Source organism: Rhinoraja longicauda, chromosome 11 (genome assembly GCF_053455715.1).
Source record: "Rhinoraja longicauda isolate Sanriku21f chromosome 11, sRhiLon1.1, whole genome shotgun sequence".
NCBI lineage: Eukaryota > Metazoa > Chordata > Chondrichthyes > Rajiformes > Arhynchobatidae > Rhinoraja > Rhinoraja longicauda.
Genome location: NC_135963.1, coordinates 26,621,514 through 26,642,309, shown reverse-complemented (window position 1 = coordinate 26,642,309; position 20,796 = coordinate 26,621,514). Strand labels below are relative to the sequence as shown.

At 41.8% G+C, this 20,796-nt stretch overlaps 1 protein-coding gene across 1 annotated transcript in view; it reads right to left on the bottom strand.

The window, feature by feature from the left end:
• The window catches only part of LOC144598400 (ras-related protein Rab-3B), an 80,697-nt gene that overhangs the window by 57,284 nt on the left and 2,617 nt on the right, over window positions 1-20,796 (bottom strand). The window contains exon 2 of the mRNA XM_078408536.1: window positions 10,526-10,753. Within this exon, the coding sequence (XP_078264662.1) occupies window positions 10,526-10,753 (228 nt within the window). The remainder of the gene's footprint in view (window positions 1-10,525; window positions 10,754-20,796) is intronic.

Here is a 20,796-nt window from a genome sequence, read left to right as displayed (position 1 = left end):
TCTCCCCCTCGTAATCCCATTCTCCTGTCTTCTCCCCATAACTCCTGACATCCATACTAATCAAGAATCTACCTATCACTGCCTTAAAAATATCCATTGATTTGGCTTCCACAGCTTTCTGTGGTAATGAATTTCACAGATTCACCACCCTCTGACTAAAGAAATTCCTCCTCAACTCCTTCCTAAAGGAACATCCTTTAATTCTGAGGCTATGACCTCTGGTCAGGGTGAACCATCTATGTGTGGCTCTATCGCTCACTCCCACAATCAGGCAAGTTTTTTTTACACAGAGTGCCTCCTTAAGCACCCTGGGATGCAGACCATCAGGCCCTGGGGATTTATCAGCCTTGAGTCCCATTAGTCTACCCAAAACTTTTTCCTGCCTAATGTGGATTTCCTCCAGTTCCTCTGTCACCCTAGGATCTCTGGCCACTAGAACATCTGGGAGATTGTTTGTATCCTCCTCAGTGAAGACAGATCCAAAGTACCGGTTCAACTCTTCTGCCATTTCCTTGTTCCCCATAATAAATTCCCCTGTCTTCAAGGGACCCACATTTGCCTTGACTATTTTTTTCCTCTTCACATACCTAAAAAAGCTTTTACTATCCTCCTTTATATTATTGGCTAGTTTACCCTCGTACCTCATCTTTTCTCCCCGTATTGCCTTTTTAGTTATCTTCTGTTGCTCTTTAAAAGAGTCCCAATCCTCTGGCTTCCCACTCTTCTTTGCTATGTTATACTTCTTCCCTTTTATTTTTATGTTGTCCTTGACTTCCCTTGTCAGCCACGGGTGCCTCTTACTCCCCTTAGAATCAATAGACAATAGACAATAGACAATAGGTGCAGGAGTAGGCCATTCAGCCCTTCGAGCCAGCACCGCCATTTAATGCGATCATGGCTGATCACTCTCAATCAGTACCCCGTTCCTGCCTTCTCCCCATACCCCCTCACTCCGCTATCCTTAAGAGCTCTATCCAGCTCTCTCTTGAAAGCATCCAACGAACTGGCCTCCACTGCCTTCTGAGGCAGAGAATTCCACACCTTCACCAATCTCTGACTGAAAAAGTTCTTCCTCATCTTCATTCTAAATGGCCTACCCCTTATTCTTAAACTGTGGCCCCTTGTTCTGGACTCCCCCAACATTGGGAACATGTTTCCTGCCTCTAATGTGTCCAATCCCCTAATTATCTTATATGTTTCAATAAGATCCCCCCTCATCCTTCTAAATTCCAGTGTATACAAGCCTAATTGCTCCAGCCTTTCAACATACGACAGTCCCGCCATTCCGGGAATTAACCTAGTGAACCTACGCTGCACGCCCTCAATAGCAAGAATATCCTTCCTCAAATTTGGAGACCAAAACTGCACATAGTACTCCAGGTGCGGTCTCACCAGGGCCCGGTACAACTGTAGAAGGACCTCTTTGCTCCTATACTCAACTCCTCTTGTTATGAAGGCCAACATTCCATTGGCTTTCTTCACTGCCTGCTGTACCTGCATGCTTTCTTTCAGTGACTGATACACTAGGACACCCAGATCTCGTTGAACATCCCCTCTTCCCAACTTGACACCATTCAGATAATAATCTGCCTTTCTATTCTTACTTCCAAAGTGAATAACCTCACACTTATCTACATTAAACTGCATCTGCCATGTATCCGCCCACTCACACAACCTGTCCAATCTTTCCTCCTCTTTGGGATAAATTGATCCTGCAACTTCTGCATTATTCCCAGGAATACCTGCCATTGCTGTTCCACAGTCTTCCCTGCTAGGGCCTCCTTCCAGTCAATTTTGGCCAACTCCTGCCTCATGCCTCTGTAATCCCCTTTGCTATACTGTAATACTGACACCTCCGATTTTCCCTTCTCCCTCTCCATTTGTAGAGTAAACAATGAACAAACATCTCCAATCCAAACAAATTAATTTAGAAGAGTTCATGCCCTATTTTTGCACTATGATTAAACTATTGAATAAAGTAAATTGCTGATTGGTACTGGAACAAAAAGCACTTTTTTGGATCTTTCAGTCAGCCATTTACAATCAGGGAATCACATACAGAAGGCAACCAGCACAACACAGAGACACTTGTTGGCATGAGAAACACGAAAGCAGGTACTTACAAAAGAGAGGTGCTATGCTACAATGTTTCTTAAAGGGGCAGGCCTTGCCCAAAGTCTGAGCAGTCGGCCGAGGAAGACAATAAGGGTTTCAACTAACTACATTCCCCATTACAGGTAGGATGTGGAGACTTGAAAGAGTGCAGAATAGATTTATCAGGTTCCTCCCACATTATTGTCATCTCACTTGAACACACCAGTCACATCTTCCCATCTCCACCCCTATCAGTCTTCTGCAGAGACCGCTCCCTCTGCAACTCCTAAGTTCACTTAATCCTTACCACTGAAAGCACCCCCTTCTCAAGTAAGTTCATCACTAGTGTTGCATCTCCTGCATCAACTGCAGGAGATGCAACACTAGTCCTGAAAACCTCCTCCCTCGCCTCCATCCAGGGTCCCCAGCATTACTTCCAGCTGAGACAGAGGTTCACGTGCGACTCTTCTATCTTTATCTTTATCTTTATCTTCTGCATTTGGTGTTCCAAGTGAGACTAACCATCGACTCGCAATGTTTTCCCTGAAAACTTGTGCTCGGTTTGCCAAGGAATACTGGATCTCCTGGTTGTTAACCATTTTAACCGCTTCTCATTCCAATACTGACCTTTCTGTCCTGGGCCTCCTCCATTGCCCGAGTGAAGCAAGATGTTGGAACAGCACCTCCTATTCCGCTTGCGTAGCTTACGACCCAACCGCATGAACATTGAATTCTCCAATTTTAGGTTATCTGTAATAACCCCCCCTTCCCCCATCTCCCCATTCTCCCCCTCACTTTCTGTGCCCCAAATGTGCTAATTACATTCCTCAGATCTTACATATTGAAACATGAGAAACAGACAGCAAAATAGATGGCATCTGCACAAAGCTGCTGGTTGAATTTCAGGTGTGTCCCTTTCTCCAGACCTAATAACTGATAAGGTCTTTGTTCTTAAAATAGATGCTGATAGTATTTCAAGTATTTTAATTTTATTTTCCGTGTCTATCTGAGCAGGCGACCCGAGCAGGCATTACAGCCATTCAGGTGACAGAAACTTTCTCATCCAGAAATAGCATCACTACCAAAAAATGTGAGATACAGATTAAATTTGCCCTCACAGAATTTGAGGAAACAAAATTAAATGAAGCTACACATTTCTTTTTTCAACTCATTTCTTGGCACATGCACAGATGGTACGGCTTTGTGTTATGGAAAATCGTGACACGGGCTGTTTTCTAGGAATGGAACCCCTCTGCTCTACAGAGATCATCTGTACTTAGATAGGTTTACCACAAAATTGAACTGGGACAGTTATTATCTCTGGTTCTACTAACAATACTAGAGATCCCACATTGTTTTCATTTATATTTTCCACCATCTTGAAACTTGTAAAGTACTACGTGTAAAAATTACTTTTCATGTCCCCAGATGAATCAGATATAGTGCCATTTTACCGCATATTTCCACGCACAATAAGATTTCTAGGACATCATGTTTTATGATGCGGACCGTCCGGCGCGGCCTGCAACCACAACAACCTGACCGCGGGAGAAGACAGCAGGGGAAGGGAAAAGACATTGTGGCCTTCCATCACAGTGAGGAGAGGACTGGAGGAGACTCACTGTGATGGATGTTTCTTTTTTTGTGTGTTTTTGGGGTTGTGTAATTTGCCTATTTTAATGCTTTATTGTGTAATCTGCCTATTTTAGTGCTTTTGTTGTTGGACTGTGGGTGACTGAATTTCGTCCAATTTGGATGACAAATAAAGCTATCTTGAATCTTGAATCTTGAATCAGTTTGGTGTCAATAAACTACATCGCTCAAATGTTATTTCCAGATTGCACTACGGAAATCATGAAACTGTTTTGCTAATTTTAGTCACAGCAACACCCTCTGTAGCATCAGCACTGATTAAACCCTAGAGAATGGTGTTAACTACACCCCATTACTTAGTAAACAGGTGGTGCATCTCTGTAAAGGTGGAGAAAGGTTTCCCTTCATACTGAGAGCATGCCAACAACTTGCAAATATGCCACCTTTTAACAACAGTTAACCATGGATAAATGATGATTGTGACTATTCAACACCAATCTGCGATTTAGGCCAAAATGCGTTAGAGAAAATGTGCAGGTCTTGCAGCCTTTTATAATCAACAGTTGCTATTTACCATCAAAATAAAAACTCAAATAGAAGTCTATCAAAATTGAAAACCAAAAATACAAGAAATATATAGCAGCATCTGAAAAACCCCATTATGTCCTCTTCATCAGATTTGTGGCTTATCGGCACATAAATCTGAAATCCCATAAACTTTTTAAAAAGACGCTGGTTGAAGCCTTGCGAAGGTGCCGCTGAGAAGAAGAGGCCAGTGCCTCGCAGCCTGGCAGTGGAACCTCGCTGCCTAGGCCACGCGGATGGGAACCTCGCGTGTAGGAGGTAGAGCCTCACGGGCCGGAGACTCTTGGGTCGATGGGTCCTGTGGCTGGGGCCTGGACGGCACCCCGGAGGCGTCCAGAGAGTTCCCGACCACGTTAATGGAGAGCTCGGTGTGGAGGTCGATGATAGCGCCGACTGGCGGATGAGATCGGACACGTGACGGACACGTGATGGAAGAACAAGGGAAGGAACAAAGGAGGCCCCGGCCAGGTGGGGCAGTCGTGGGGGAGGGGGAAGAACAATAGAGGACCTGGCGTGGGGGGGACCGCTGTGAGGAGGGGAAGGGGGAAGAACAAAGGGGGAAGTGGCACAAGAGAAGGGGGAATTTGTAACTTTGTAAGCGCCCTTTATGGGTGACTATTTGCATACTTTGAGTGTGCAAGCACAAAGAATTTCACTGTGACTTGTCACGTGTGACAATAAAGTATTCAATTCCATTTAATTCAATTATAATTTTTGTTTCATTTTCATTTTCTAATGCTGGTGTAATCAGCTGGTCAGAATTATCAGAATCTGAGATCGCCAGCAACACTGATTATAGAATGAAATCTAAAGGTCCCCTACAATTTTCACATAATTTCCATTGTCTTGAATCCATATTATCCATTCCTGAGAGCAATCAAATTTGCTAATCTGGGATCGGTTTACCTTTCTATGTTCTAACTTGTGAAAAACATTACATTAGGTAATGACAGATATATTGAGAAAAGACTAGTTACACTGATAGGTTACCTATTGGCTGTTGGCAGACCAATTTCCCTCCGGGGATGAATAAAGTTTTATCGTATCGGAACATATCGTAAGCAATTGAGGATAAAGCTAAAGGTTCACTTCAATAGTAGGCACTCGGGTTTGAAAAATCTTAAAAGGATAAATACAGAGAAAAATAGTTTTTTTCTCTTGTTGTTTTGGCCAAGAAAGGACACCAACGCCTCAATTTTCTCAGAATGCTGCAGAAACTATGTCTCCAATAACTTAACAAAGTCTACAGAAGCACCTTAGAAAACACCCTACCCAGATGCTCATGGCTTTTGAATGGCAATTGCTCTGCCCAATATTGGAAATTGCAGGAGAGTTTTGAATGCAGTCCAGTCCATCACACAAGCGAGTGCCCCTCCCTCCCCAACACCCTCATCAACACCTCATGTTCCCATGGGAAACTAGCTAACGTAATCGAGAACCACTCACACTCTGGTCATTCTATGTTCTCTCCTCTCCTGTAGGACATAAGGTACAAAAGCTTGAAAGCACAAACTAGCAGATTGAAGAACAGTGTATTTTCCAATGTTATCAGACTCTTGAATGGATTTGCATACTAGGGATGAATTTCCAGATCTGCCAATCTACTTTGTTGTGGTCCTTGCATTTAAAAAAAACTTTTGTTTTACATTGTTTTTTAATCTTTCGCATTACCTGATGGTCCCTGAAATAAAACGGCCAAATTGTGGCCTTCAAATCATTCAAGATGTACAGGATGCCCCATCTTAACAGAGCATACGAGGTGAAGGCTATAATTTGGCATTTTTAGTTCAGGAATTAAAATGTATCCTTTAATTTTAACTCTGCTGAAGAGTGAATTAAAAAATGTGAAGAGCAATATTTGACCATTAAAAGAAACCATTCCTTAAAAAAAATAAAAAAAATACTTTTAATTAAGTAAAGGGGACTTTGAAATTGATTTTTAAGTACTGCTACACCAGTGAACATAATTTTTCTAAATAATTAAATTTGTTCCTACTAAGAATTTTAAAAATTATCATAATTTAAAGAACAATTATTGAAAAGTTAAATTGCATGCAATGAATTGGTTACATTTTAGCTAGCCAAGATTTTCCAGTTACCTATATGTCAGCAGATCCATTGTGCCACTGAAAGTCCAGTGGTGTGGGACCAACATTTTCAGATTTCCCAGCTCTCAAGCATGGAAAGCTGAGTTTTTGCCAGGTTCATCGGTCTTGCGTTCCCATTGAAATCAATGGGAACAAACAAGCACTGCGAGAACAGTTAGGAGGGCTCTTATTTGATTTAAGCCAGTAAGTTTAATACATTTAATTGCTTAAAGCATGTTTGGGTACTTTCTTGAAATAACCAATTTTTGAAATTATGGATGATTTTATTTTCTTGATGTTACCTCTATTTTGAAATGAGTCCTGTCTCTGAAGATTTCTGATTGTCATAAACATTCACAAATATTTAATTTGAGGAAGCAGGGCTTTGCGGGCTGTCAGATTTGGGAAATACAACGAGAGGCCTCGCTCTCTGCTGTTCCAGGACACAATGTTGTGCTGGGACCAGTTTCCTTGAAGACTGAGGTGACGTGTTATGTTTATCTACAGTCCAAGCAGTAAAAAGATGAAAACAGTAGGATTGGGTGGAGGTGGGGTGATGAGGGGGTTGTGGTGGCGGGGGGGGGGGGGGGGGGGGGGAGGGGGAGGAGGGATGGGAGGTGTAAGAGGGGGGAAATATTGTTTGAAAATAGGCCTGTTTTGATTTCCATGTGATTGATAATTTAGTGATGCAACACTGCTCAGATTTTTACATTGGTACATTGGACACATGCAAGCAGCTTTGTTACTTTTGTTGAAGAAGGATTGGGAGTCTTGATGCGATAGATTTATCAGTGCAAGGTGGACTTAAATGAGGCCAAGTGTCATCTGCAATTAAAATCAGAGATATGAAAGGATATTACTAACTGATTAAATCCAATCCCATCTAAATAGCTCGAAGGATTAAGTTACTGAGGTTTGGTTAATTATGCTCATCAGTCGCACTCAAAAGAAAATGGTTAATCAAGACCGCTAACGTCATATCAATGATTTATTTTTACATCAACTTTGGGCTTTTGCCTTTTTTTTGTAGGAGTGGGGAGGTATTTGGGGGTTTCTTTTAGAAGAATCAAGATACAACCATAAATTAACCTCACAACACTCCTCCCTCCCCCACCCCCACCATTTCCTTTCCCTCAACCCTGGTTGACCTTGCACTGGTTTCAGAAACACTCCCTATCCATTTTCTCCAAGATGCTGCCTGACCCAGTGAGTTACATAACATTTTGTATCTATCTTTGGTATAAACCAGCATCTGCAGTTCCTTGTTATTACATCATAATTTAGCCATGCTTGATTCTGGATAGATTTTTGTTTTATATAGTATGATGGGAGAAGGTATGATTAGTTTAGACAGTAAACTTAATTAAAACCATACCAGTCTGAGTCATAGTTAAAAAAACAAACTGATGGAAGAACAATGGGTCAAGCATAATCTGTGGAAGGAAATAGACAGGCGACGTTTTGGGTTGAGACATTTTTTAGACTGATACCGGTTGTGAGAGGCAAGAGGAAGGGATGGGGCAGGAGCTGGCAAGATAGGTCGATTCAGGCGATAAGAGGTTGAGCAAATCAACAAAAAGAGAGAAAAAGAGTGAGGACAGGAGAGGGGATGAGAGAGAGGAGAGATCTGCAGAAAGGGGTGGAGGGGAAGATGTGACTGAAGGTGGGATTGCATTGAAGCTGATAGAAATGTTGGAGAAAGATGCATTAGAGCGGAGGCTAGCAGTGTGAAAGGCAAGGACCAAGGGAACTCGCTCTGTCTAAGGGGAGCGAGGGTGAGACTAAACTGTGGGAAATGGGGCAGACACAGGTGAGAGTTTCATTTGCAACTGTGGGGTTGTGGGAAAATCACATTTACTGAAGAAAAAAGACATGTCAGATGTTCTACAAGAGGAAACCCTCACCTCGAGAGCAGATGTGGCAGAGATGGAGAAATTGCGAGAAAGGGTCCGGGTGGAAGGAAGTGTGGTCAAGGTAGCTGTGGGAGTCAGTGGCTTTGTAGTAGATCTCGATGGATAGCCTACCCCCTGTAATGGAGACAGAGAGAGATCGAGCAGGGGAAAGAGGTGTCAGAGATGGTCTAGGTGATTTTAAGGGAACGGTGAAAGTTGAAGTTGATGGAATCGACGAGTTCTGCATGGGTGCAGGATGCAGCCACAATACAGTTGTCGATGTAGCAGAAAGAGAGTTAGGGAGAGATGCCAGGGTATGTTTGGAACAAGGAGTATTCAATGTAGCCAACAAAAGAGAGCAGCATTACTAGCGTCATAGCTAGTAGCCACACTTTGGACTTGAAATAAGAATGAAAAGAAAAGATGTTGAGAGAGAAGACAACTTCAGCCAGGTAGAGGAGAGTGTTACTTGAGGGGAACTGGTTTGAGTCTCACAAGAAACAGAAGACCCTGAGACCTTCGTGATGGGTGAATGTAAGTGTAAAATGAATAAAGTGCAAAATGCATTGAAAAGATGAGGTATTGAGGGTCTAGGATTTGGAAGTTGTTTAAGTGGTGGAGAGCCTCCAAGGTGGCTCGAATGTCACTGGACAAGAGGGCACAGATGGAGATGAGTTCAGTGGAACAGAAACAGGCTGAAACAATGGGCCTGCCTGAAACAATGCTGTTCCGCTTGTGGTTTTTGGATAGCATATAGAAATGGGCAGTGCGGGCTTGGGGGAATTCTAGAGTGGAGGCTGTGGAATGGAGATTGCCAGAAGCTATGAGAACTGCGATGGTTTGGGATTCAGTGGTTCATTGATTGGGTTATGGTTAAGGGGTAGGGATGTGGAGGTGTTCAAGAGTTGACGATTAGCCTCAGCAAAGTCAGTCTGCCAGACTACAACGCATCGCCCTTGTCAGCAGAATTGATGACATGGTTAGAATTGGTGTGGAGTGAGTGAAAGGCTACACATTCAGGGGGGTTGAGAATGGAGTGGGTACGGGGAGTGGAGAAGTCAAGACATTCAATGTCAGAGAGGCAGTTAGAAATCAAAAGGTTGAAAGAGGGTAGAAGGCCAGCAGGGAAAGCCCGAGGAAGAGGAATGTGGAAGAGATTTACCGGGATGCTGCCTGGGTTAGAAGGCACTAGCTACAAGGAAAGGTTGACAAACTGAGATTGTTCCCCCTGAATTGACAGAAGCTGAGAGGGAGCTGATAGAAGTATATACAATTATGAGAGGCAGAGATAGGTAAACAGTCAGAGCCTTTTTTCCAAGGGTGGAAATCTCAAATACTAAAGGGCATAGTTTTAAGATCAGAAGGGGAAAATTTAAAGGTGATATGTGGGGGGTCTTTTTGTTTTTTTAAAACTCAAGAATGGTAGCTGCCTGCAGTGTGCTGCCAGAGGTGGTGATGGTAGATACAAGTGAGAAATTCACTGTTCGTTTTGGGACATATGACAATAAAACATTCTTGACTCTTGAAAATAGCCGCGTTTAAGAGGCTTTCAGATATGGATATGAATTTGCAGGGAATGAAGAGATATGGATCCGGCAGACGGATTCGTTTAATTTGGCATCATATTTGACACAGACAATGTGGGCCTGTAATACATCCGTATGTAACAGCATGGAATGAACACTTTACTGTTTTTTTAATGTAACTTGTGCCAATATGCTTTTCCTCCTACTTTTTAATGCATAAACAAAAGCAAATTATAAATCAAAAAGTCTGATTCATTTTATTTGTATGAATGACAAGAATATTCATAATGTTTAATTTCATTATTCCATAAAACGGTAAGTAAAAATGTGCATGCCACCAGATGAAATCCACCTCAACTGCATTTAAAAGTTAGCAACACGTAAATGAGAAAACTAACAGAATCAGCACAAAATGGACCACCTTTCCCTTATACTGCATTATTTTCTTATTCCTGCTCTCCACAACGTGCTTTCTCCAGACCCTACCCCTCGTCTCAAATTTTCCTCTCTAAATCTCCAATGCTGAACTCCTCTCCAAGCTCAGCAGTTAGTGGCCAGAATATTGTTCTTCTCAGCTCTCGATACCATACAAAACTGTCACCTTCTTTGAAACTGAAATGAATGATATTTTCAATAATTCTTCAGCTCGTTGGCACATGGAGGTTTCTTGGTAAACCGTATAGGGGGCTAGACATTTTCTATGTTTCATCAAGTTAGGGAACAATTATACAACATAAACACTACCTACCCAAATCTGCAACTTGACCCTTTTATCATTTCTGTAAACGCTCTTCACTTTGAAGTCGATGCCAACAGTGCTGACGAAGGCTGATGTGAATGTATCATCTGCATATCTGAAAAGGAAAGATGTTTTTCCCACGCTGCTGTTTCCAATAATGAGAATCTTGAACATGTAATCAAAGTTCTGATCTGATGCATCCTTCTGTCCGTATCTTGAATCTGTTGCAGATGCCATCTAAAAAAGGCAGATAAAATTGCAAATATCATAAAGCTGCTTAACTGGCATTCTGTAAAGAAAACTACATTATAGCTAGACAAGGCAAATAAACAAAAAGACATCACAACAAGGCAATTTTTTCTCAATTTATTACCTCCCCAAATGCCCCTTAAATATTGCTATCATGTTTGCTTCCACCACCTCCCTGAGCAGTGCTTTCCAGGCACTTAACACTAAAAAAAACACCTAAAACTTCCTTAAACTTTTCCATCACCTCGTCTCCTCCAGTATTTGACATTTTTTACATGGGGGAAGACTCTGACTATCTATGGCTCTCATAATTTAATGCACCTCCATCAGTTCTCCCCTCAGCCTGCAAACTTCAGAGAGCACAATCCAGGTTTGTCCATAGATATAATACTCTCCAATCCAGGCACATCCTAGTGAACCTCTTCTGCACTCTCTCCAAAACCTCCACATCCTTCCTGTAATGCAGTGATGAGAACTGTACACAATCTTCCCAATGTGGAAAACATAGAAACATAGAAAATAGGTGCAGGAGTAGGCCATTCGGCCCTTCGAGCCTGCACCGCCATTCAATATGATCATGGCTGATTATCCAGCTCAGTAACCTGTACCTGCCTTCTCTCCATAACCCCCTGATCCCTTTAGCAAAAAGGGCCAAATCTAACTCCCTCTTAAATATAGCCAATGAACTGGCCTCAACTACCTTCTGTGGCAGAGAATTCCACAGACTCACCACTCTCTGTGTGAAGAAATGTTTTCTCATCTCGGTCCTAAAAGACTTCCCCCTTATCCTTAAGCTGTGACCCCTGGTTCTGGACTCCCCCAACATCGGGAACAATCTTCCCGCATCTAGCCTCTCCAACCCCTTAAGAATGTTATATGTTTCTATAAGATCCCCCCTCAGTCTTCTAAATTCCAGCGAGTACAAGCCTAGTCTATCCAGTCTTTCTTCATATGAAAGTCCCGCCATCCCAGGGATCAATCTAGTGAACCTTCTCTGTACTCCCTCTAAGGCAAGAACGTCTTTCCTCAGATTAGGAGCCCAAAACTGCACACAATACTCCAGGTGCGGTCTCACCAAGGCCCTGTACAACTGCAGTAGAACCTCCCTGCTCCTAAACTCAAATCCTCTTGCTATGAATGCCAACATACCATTTGCTTTCTTCACTGCCTGCTGCACCTGCACGCTTGCTTTTAATGACTGGTGCACCATGACACCCAGGTCACGTTGCATCTCCCCTTCTCCTAATCGTTCACCATTCAGGTAATACTCTGCTTTCATGTTCTTGCCGCCAAAGTGGATAACCTCACATTTATCCAGTTGTACATGACTTTCCAACTTTTATTGTCAATGCCCCACCGATGAAGACACATATGCCATACGTCTTTTTCAGAACCCTATTTACTGGGAGTGATGGACTTGCCCTCCAAGATCCTTCTTCTCATCAATGCTCAAAAGGGCTACACCGTTTAGTTTTTACTTTCCTCTTCCATTTGACCTCCCAAAGTGAGGTGTTGGGATTAAACTCCATCTGCCAGTTTTCTGCCCATATTTTTATGCCCATTGATCTATACCCTGCTGTATCATTAGACAACTTTCCTCACTATCAACAAGCTCCGCCATTTTTTGTATTATCTGCAAATTTACAAATTATCCCACCTATAATTTTGTCTAAATCATATCTATATATATATATATAGATATATATATAAGAAAATAACTGCAGATGCTGGTACAAATTGAAGGTATTTATTCACAAAATGCTGGAGCAACTCAGCAGGTCAGGCAGCATCTCGGGAGAGAAGGAATGGGTGACGTTTCGGGTCGAGACCCTTCTTCAGACTGATGTCAGGGGGGCGGGACAAAGGAAGGATATAGGTGGACAGGAAGATAGAGGGAGATCTGGGAAGGAGGAGGGGAAGAGAGGGACAGAGGAGAAGTTGGAGAAGTCGATGTTCATACCACAGGGCTGCAAGCTGCCCAGGCGAAATATGAGGTGCTGTTCCTCCAATTTCCGGTGGGCCTCATTATGGCACTGGAGGAAGCCCATGACAGAAAAGTCAGACTGGGAATGGGAGGGGGAGTTGAAGTGCTCGGCCACCGGGAGATCAGTTTGGTCAATGCGGACCGAGCGCAGGTGTTGAGCGAAGCGATCGCCGAGCCTGCGCTTGGTTTCGCCGATGTAAATAAGTTGACATCTAGAGTAGCAGATGCAATAGATGAGGTTGGAGGAGGTGCAGGTGAACCTTTGTCTCACCTGGAAAGACTGTTTGGGTCCTTGGATGGAGTTGAGGGGAGGAGGTAAAGGGACAGGTGTTGCATCTCGTGTGGTTGCAGGGGAAAGTGCCCGGGGATGGGGTGGTTTGGGTAGGAAGGGACGAGTGGACCAGGGAGTTACGGAGGGAACAGAGAGGGGAGGCGATGGGAAGATATGGCCAGTGGTGGGGTCCCGTTGTAGGTGACGGAAATGTTGGCGGATGATTTGTTGGATCCGCTGGCTGGTGGGGTGGAAGGTGAGAACGAGGGGGGTTCTGTCCTTGTTGCGAGTGGGGGGAGGGGGAGCAAGAGCGGAGCTGCGGGATGTAGAAGATGTAGAAGGATGTATATATATATATCAAATCAAAGTCCCAGCACTGATCCCTGCAGAACACCATTGGTCAGAGACCATCAGTCAGAAGAATAGTCATCATGATTATTCTGTCTTCTATGGCCAAGCCAATTTAAAATCAAATATAACAGTTCAAAAGCAGCACAGAAAGCAATGCTGACTATCTATGTTTTCTATGCTTTTCTAGATGTAGGTAGATCTTATACCCAAGAATCTTTTTGAATAATTTCCCTGCCACTGATGCAAAGCTCACCCGCCTATAATTTCCTGGATTATTCCTACTGCCTTTCTTTAGCAAAGGAACAATACTGGCTATGCTCCAGTCCTTTGGCACCTCGCTTGTGGCTAAAATGGATACAAAGACGTTTGTCAAGGCTCAAGCAATTCCTCCTCATGCCACTCTTAATATCCTCGGATAGATCCTATTGGAGCCAAGGGATTTATCCACCTTAATGTTCTTCAAGTGATCAAACATTTCCTCTTTCTTGATATCAAGATGCCCAAGAATTCATTATCCGCCATATCCTTTTCATTTAGCACCTCACCCTCCCACTTCCTCCTCTTAATTGATGCATAAAATGCCTTGAGATTTTCCTTAATCCGAAACACTAATGTTAGTTTATGGACATTTTTAGTCCTCCTGATTCTCTCCAAGTTCTTTCCTGCTTTCTATATATTCTTCAAGGGCCCTGTCCGATTTCAGCTTTCAAAAAGTGATACATGATCGGTTTCTTTTTGACGAAATTTGTAACATCATCCAAGGTCCCCAAAACCTTGTCCTTCTGATTAAAAAAAGTGCACAACCAAAAAAAATTTCAAGTTGCACAAGATCACAACAGTGATTACATCTCACAATTACTTGGCATTTGTCAATAAACAATACTGCTGGTGTTGTTCTAGCCTTTACTGCCTTTCCCCTCTATGCTTTCTCTTTTATGTTGAAATCATGGCAAGTAATGGAATTATTGGGATGTGCACGCAAGTAATTGGAAAGAAAACCAAGTAGGCATGCTCACAATTTCATTTGTGGATGGCTTTTAAAGTGTAAAGGTGCCAACAGGCCCTTAATCCAAATTCTTCTATAAACTTGTTAGAGAATCAGCAAGTGGGAAAATATGCTGATATGTACAAGCGTTTCTCAAATGTCACTAAAATGATGCATTGATGCCAGATGTGTTGTACTATGCTGATTTTAAAAGGCTTTGCTGAATGGATTTGGTTAAGTTACAGGACGTCTACAAGAAGAAAATCAAATGTAGCTAATTAAATATAAATGTGTTGTTGGCGCAATGATAATATTTATTATATCAGTCGGTACTTCTGTTTACATTGAAAGCCAAGTTCATTTTAACCTCTTAGGTACCTCAGCCCTAAACAAGACCAGCCTGTTAGATGTTTTGTGCTTATGCTGGGCAACTGGGGATTCTAATAAAACTGTTTACAACTTTCCGATTCAATTTAATTTCGTGACCTGGATTTCAATCAACAAAAGCAGGTGAGTGTCAGAGTACACAGAAGGTGATGATCTGAACTATCAGGGAACAGAATGAACTTTAAAGAGAAGGTATTTATTCACAAAATGCTGGAGTAACTCAGCAGGTCAGGCAGCATCTCAGGAGTGAAGGAATGGGTGACGTTTCAGGTCGAGACCCTTCTCCAGTCTGAAGAAGGGTCTCGACCCGAAAAGTCACCCATTCCTTCTCTCCTGAGATGTTGCCTGACCTGCTGAGTTACTCCAGCATTTTGTGAATAAATACCTTCGATTTGTACCAGCATCTGCAGTTATTTTCTTACACTTAAAGAGAAGGGATGATCATTAAAATATTGAGGGTGATTTTCAGTGTCAATGTTTCCAATCTAAAAGTAAATTATATATTCTTAGCATATTAAATAACAGCAATTAAATGTAATCAGTGATAAATTGAATTAATCACCTTCCCAGGAGCTCGCTCAAGAATGTCATCTTTCAAATATAGCTGAAAAAATATTTTTTTCATTGTAAGTTTTTGTATTTTCCCTCGGCTTCCAACAAATTGTGCGTGGAAAGTAATTTGACAACTGAATTTATTTAAAAATACCAACTTTTTGGAGTCTGTGAGATAGAGCATGGAAACAAGCCAGTCTGCTCATCGTCCATGCCAACTATCAGGCACCTAGTTACACTTCACCTACCCTAAATTGTTTTGCTTACCCCCCCCCAGACATTTGCACTAAGTCCCCACTTTTGGAATGAGGGAAGAAACCAGAGAAAATGTACACAGTCACAAGGAAAATGTGCAAACTCCACACAGACAGCACTGGAGGTCATGACTAAACTTGGGTCACTGGAACTGTGCAGTAGCAGCTCCACTACCTGCACCATTGTGCCACCATTTAGGTCCTTGAAGAAAGTTGGCTTTCAATTGGTTAACTTGTAGCTGACTTTAAGCTACAAGTTTGTGTAATTATTATTTTGTTTAACTATTCAATTATTGCCTGTTATTTCCTGTGAAAGTTGTAATATTTTCAGAAAGTGAGAAATTTGTCCCTCTTTAGTTCACCCCAATATTTTTAAAACCTCATCCATGTTTTCAAAATATCACATTTTCAGACTAGTGAATAAACCTTCTGCCACTATCCATTTCTATAACCTCCACAATAAAAGTTAAATCTTCCTACATGCAGGCACTGCTAGGTAGATATTATGGACATATATCGAAAATCTTAAGATTGTTTCAAAATATTGAATGCAATTGATAAACTGTAGATGTTAGAGAAAAGGCTCAAATGTGATGCAAAAGTTGTGCACAACTATTTGCTACACATAATCCAATCTACTTGAGGCAGGTTTTATTTTAAACCTCTTCTGCATTGGTGCAGCACCCTCTCATCCCCCCCTCCCCTCCTCTTCCCCCTCCCTCCTCTCCCCTTCTCCCTCCTCTCCCCTTCCCCCTCCCTCCCCTCTTCCCCCTCCCTCCCCTCTTCCCCCTCCCACCCTCCCCCCAGAGATAGATTTAAACTTTAAACTGTGAATAACTTAAAAAATATAACACCGATTTCAATGAAACTTCTTCCATTAGCACCAAAGGGATGACGGTGAGTAAGGTGGACCTAAAATTGTCGCGTTATCGTGTACCGTTTTGGTTGCAGTTCAGGAACAAACAAGAGTTTTAGTATATAGATGCAGTTATTGATACTTTTAATCAAATTTAAACGTTCCATGCCATAATTCTTGCTGCGCCATCATCAATTCCATCTTGCTCTGTCCATTGGCGCCTTGCTACCGTAGTGTTGTGTCCTTGATGCCCCTTGCAGCTTCACTCAGCAAATCTCCGATATTTCTTTCCATCTTGCAGATTTGTGTTACCCACACTGTACCTGTTTTATAGCGATTGGTGACCACTAGTATTGAAATGGCTTAAACAGGCAAATTAAAACATATTTTTCGTCATTAACTGAAAAAATATTGAAATTTGTTGCGGGGATATGAAATGCTTGATACTTTAATTACTGCTTAGCAAACTGATAAAGATACAGTAGCATGTTTTCAAAGGTTTCAAATATCTTTTATTGTCACGTATCAATTAAGGTAGTGATGTCCGAATTACCATACAACCATACTAAAAAAAAGCAACAAGACACACAACTACGTAAAAGTTAACATAGACATCCACCACAGGGGATTCCCCACATTCTTCACTGCGATGGAAGGCAATAAAGTCGAAGCTTCTTCCCTTTTTATTCTCCCGCGGTCGGGGCGATCGAAGCTCCCGCAGCCAGCAGTTGAAGGCCCCGCGTTGGGGCGATCGAAGCTCCTGCGGCTTGGAGCTCCCGAAGTTGGTCTTTAACCAGGGACTGCGAGCTCCACGATTTTAATTTACTGAACAAGTGTCTAAGTCTCAGACCTGGATAAGCGATCCAGAAACGAGGTTTAACTCCAATGTGATCCACTCTTAATTATCTTCTGAAACAAGCCATATACACCTATGAGCCAAAACATTATAACCACTGACAGGTGAAGTGAATAACATGATTACCTTGTCACAATGGCACCTATCAAGGGGTGAGATATATTAGGCAGCAAGTGAACAGTTAGTTCTTGAAGTTGATGTGTTGGATGCAGGAGAAATGGGCAGGAGTAAAGACCTGAGCGACTTTGACAAGGACCAAATTGTTATGGCCATATGACTGGGTCAGAACATCTCCGAAACGGCAAGGCTTGTGGGGTGCTCCCGGTCAGCATTGGTAGGTACCTACCGACAGTGGTTCGAGGAGGAACAAACCGGCGACAGGGTGTTGGACGTGCAAGGCTCATTGATGCACGAGGGCAGTGATAACACCAGAATACGCTGTGGGAAGACGACAAGCCTTGCCGTTTCGGCAAGGAGGGAGGGAGTGTGATGCTCTGGGCAATGTTCTGCTGGGAAACCCTGGGTCCGGCCATTCATGTGGACGTCAATTTGACAGGTGTCACCTACCTAAACATCATTGCAGACCAGGTACACCCCTTCATGGCAATGGTATTCCCTGATGGCAGTGGCCTCTTTCAGCAGGAGAATGCGCCCTGCCACATTGCACGTGAATGAATTGAGGAACACGATGAAGTATTCACGGTGTTGCCCTGGCCTCCAAATTCTCCAGATCTCAATCCGATTGAGCATCTGTGGGATGTGCTAGATCGACAAGTCCGATCCACAGCGGCTCCACCTCGCAACTTATAAGACTTGAAGGATCTGTTGCTAATGTTTTGGTGCCAGATACCATAGGACACCTTCAGAGGTTTTGTAGAGTCCATGCCTCGACGGGTCGGCGCTGTTTTGGCGGCACACAGAGGACCAACAGCATATTATGCAGGTGGTCATAATGTTTTGGCTCGTCAGTGTAGTTCAGGCACGACTCCAAATGCCTAAAACCCCTTTGTTTTAAATATGACCAAACAGAAAAATTATATTTGGTTGCAACTAACTCTTTTAAGTTTGACTTTTTTTTCTTCCAAGCTTGCCGTCTGAAAATTCTTTCATGTTCCTAGAGCAGTTTGATATCATTGTTGCTGTGTATCAGAAATCCCTTAAATTGAAGCTTCGCAGCAACCAACATCCAGAGATCACACCACAGAGTTTATTAAATTTTGTGAGCAATATTGAGTCAAGATTATGCCATCATTTTCTACAAGATCACAAAATCCAGCCCGGCACTCACTTTAACAATGATCATACAATGATTTTAAATTAACCGGGTAAAAATTTATTTTCACATCAATAATTTCAATTAGAAACTCTTTGCTTTAAAATAGTTCTTAAAATGAAGCTAAATTGACAGGGGTTTTCTTGTTAGAAACCTCCATTTCATAATAAAAGGGGGAATTGCTGTATATCCAGCAGTCCAATGAAAAAACTTTCAGTCTCGACCCGAAATATCACCCATTCCTTCTCTCCAGAGATGCTGCCTGTCCCGCTGAGTTACTCCAGCATTTTGTGTCTCAGTTCAAACCAGCAACTGCAGTTCCTTCCAACACAAAAAACTTTAAAACTTTCTCTACATTCAAATTGAGTTTTTCCATCAATAAATTCCTGCATCATTCTGATACAACATTTGACCATTGCTTCAAACGTTTTCAAGCTGGCTAGATAAAATCAATTCACGTCAGTCTCCTTGATATTTTCCAGTACATTTAATTGTATTTTTTTTATTGTAATACCATTATCCAGCACTATTCACCATTTTACAATCCGAGATTTCTTACCCCCACTTTAAATGAAAATCAGAAATGCCGTACAACACTTACTGTACAGGATTTAATTTGACCCAGATTTCAGAAAACGGCTTCTGCTTTATATATCCCCAAATCCAATATCCCTGTGGATTAATTCACATTCAAATACAGAATACGGGTCTGTGGATTTGCTGTCAAAATATGAGATACAGAATTTATTGACATAAATTCCAGCAACCAGTTCACTAATGCCAGTCTTAGAATTTAATCTAGACATTGAAGCTACAAAAAGACAAGGCATGTCAATGGGCAAAGGTCTGGCGAAAGATGTAACATGGGAAAATATGAAATTGTTCATTTAGCAAGAAAAAATATAGCAAACAAGCATGTTATACAAGTAGGGAGACATTGCAAAGCTCTTGGATGCAAAAGCGTGGGGGTGTCCTTATACATGATTTGCAAAAGGCAGGTATAATGTTCTCATTCATTGCATGGAAAAATTAACAGAAAGGATGAGTTTTATGTTTGTGTTGCATTAGTGAGACTATATCAGGAGTATCTTGAACAGTGTTAGTCTCTTTATTTAAGAGTGTACCATTATGTTGGACACAGTTCAGTAAAGGTTTACAAGCCTGTAATGGGTAGTCTGCCTTTTTATGAAGGTTGGACATGCCATGATTGCATCCACTGGATACAAGAGAAGGGAAAATTGAAACAAACAATTTCCTGAGGGGTCTTGATGGAGCACATGTGGAAAATATGTTTCCTCTAGGGGACATTCTACAATTGTGGGGGTGGTCACTATTTTAACTATTTTTAAGACCGAGACAAAGCAAATTATTTTTTCTTGGGTGGAGACAGGTTTGAACTTTGAAAGTCTTTTCCTCAAAGGGGAACATAAGTAGAGTCATTAGATATTTTTAGGGCAGGGATACATAAATTGTTCACAAGGGCACAAGTTTATTGGGGGTAATCTGGCTAGCAGATTTGTGGTTACAATAAGATCAGCCACTATCTTAAATGAAGCCAAGGGGCCTACCTACACTAACGTAGTAGAAATACAGAGAGGTTTGACCAGTCCATACCTGTTCTTGACAATCATGCAGAAAATATTTCCAATCATAATCACCCTCTCGCTTCATCGTACTTTATCCTATTTCTTCCATATCAATCTAAATAAGATTTTTATTACTATTTCTGCCTCGAACATGCTGAATATCAAAAAAGGGGAAAGAAATGGTGAAATACACCAAGATTTTTCTGAAACAGCACAATCAACAATGGAGAATTTAAACCTTAAAGGGTCAAAGATCGCTAATTGGGAAACAATGTTTTAATTTTCTTGAACACAATCTGCTATTTTGATATTTATTTTGCGTTTTTCTCTTATTTAGCTTACCTTCTATCCTTACTACTGCTGGGCAGCGAGATAATTTATATCGTCATATTTTAAAAGGGATTACTTCCAAACTAAAAATCTCTACCATCCCCACAAATCAACATGTACTTCTGTAAGGAACAAGAGAATGACTGAAAAAGTTGTGGCTTCTCCTATTCCTGCTGTAATTCTTGGTGAAAAGACTCGATCTGCAAGTCTTACAGTAGAAAATAAAGACAGTATTTTGTAATATCTCCAAAAACAACCTTTTTCTTTCAAAATAAACTTCAAGTTTAAAAATATACATTTGTCCCAGTTCGCTATTCTAAATCCCTCGACTTATCCGTCACATGGT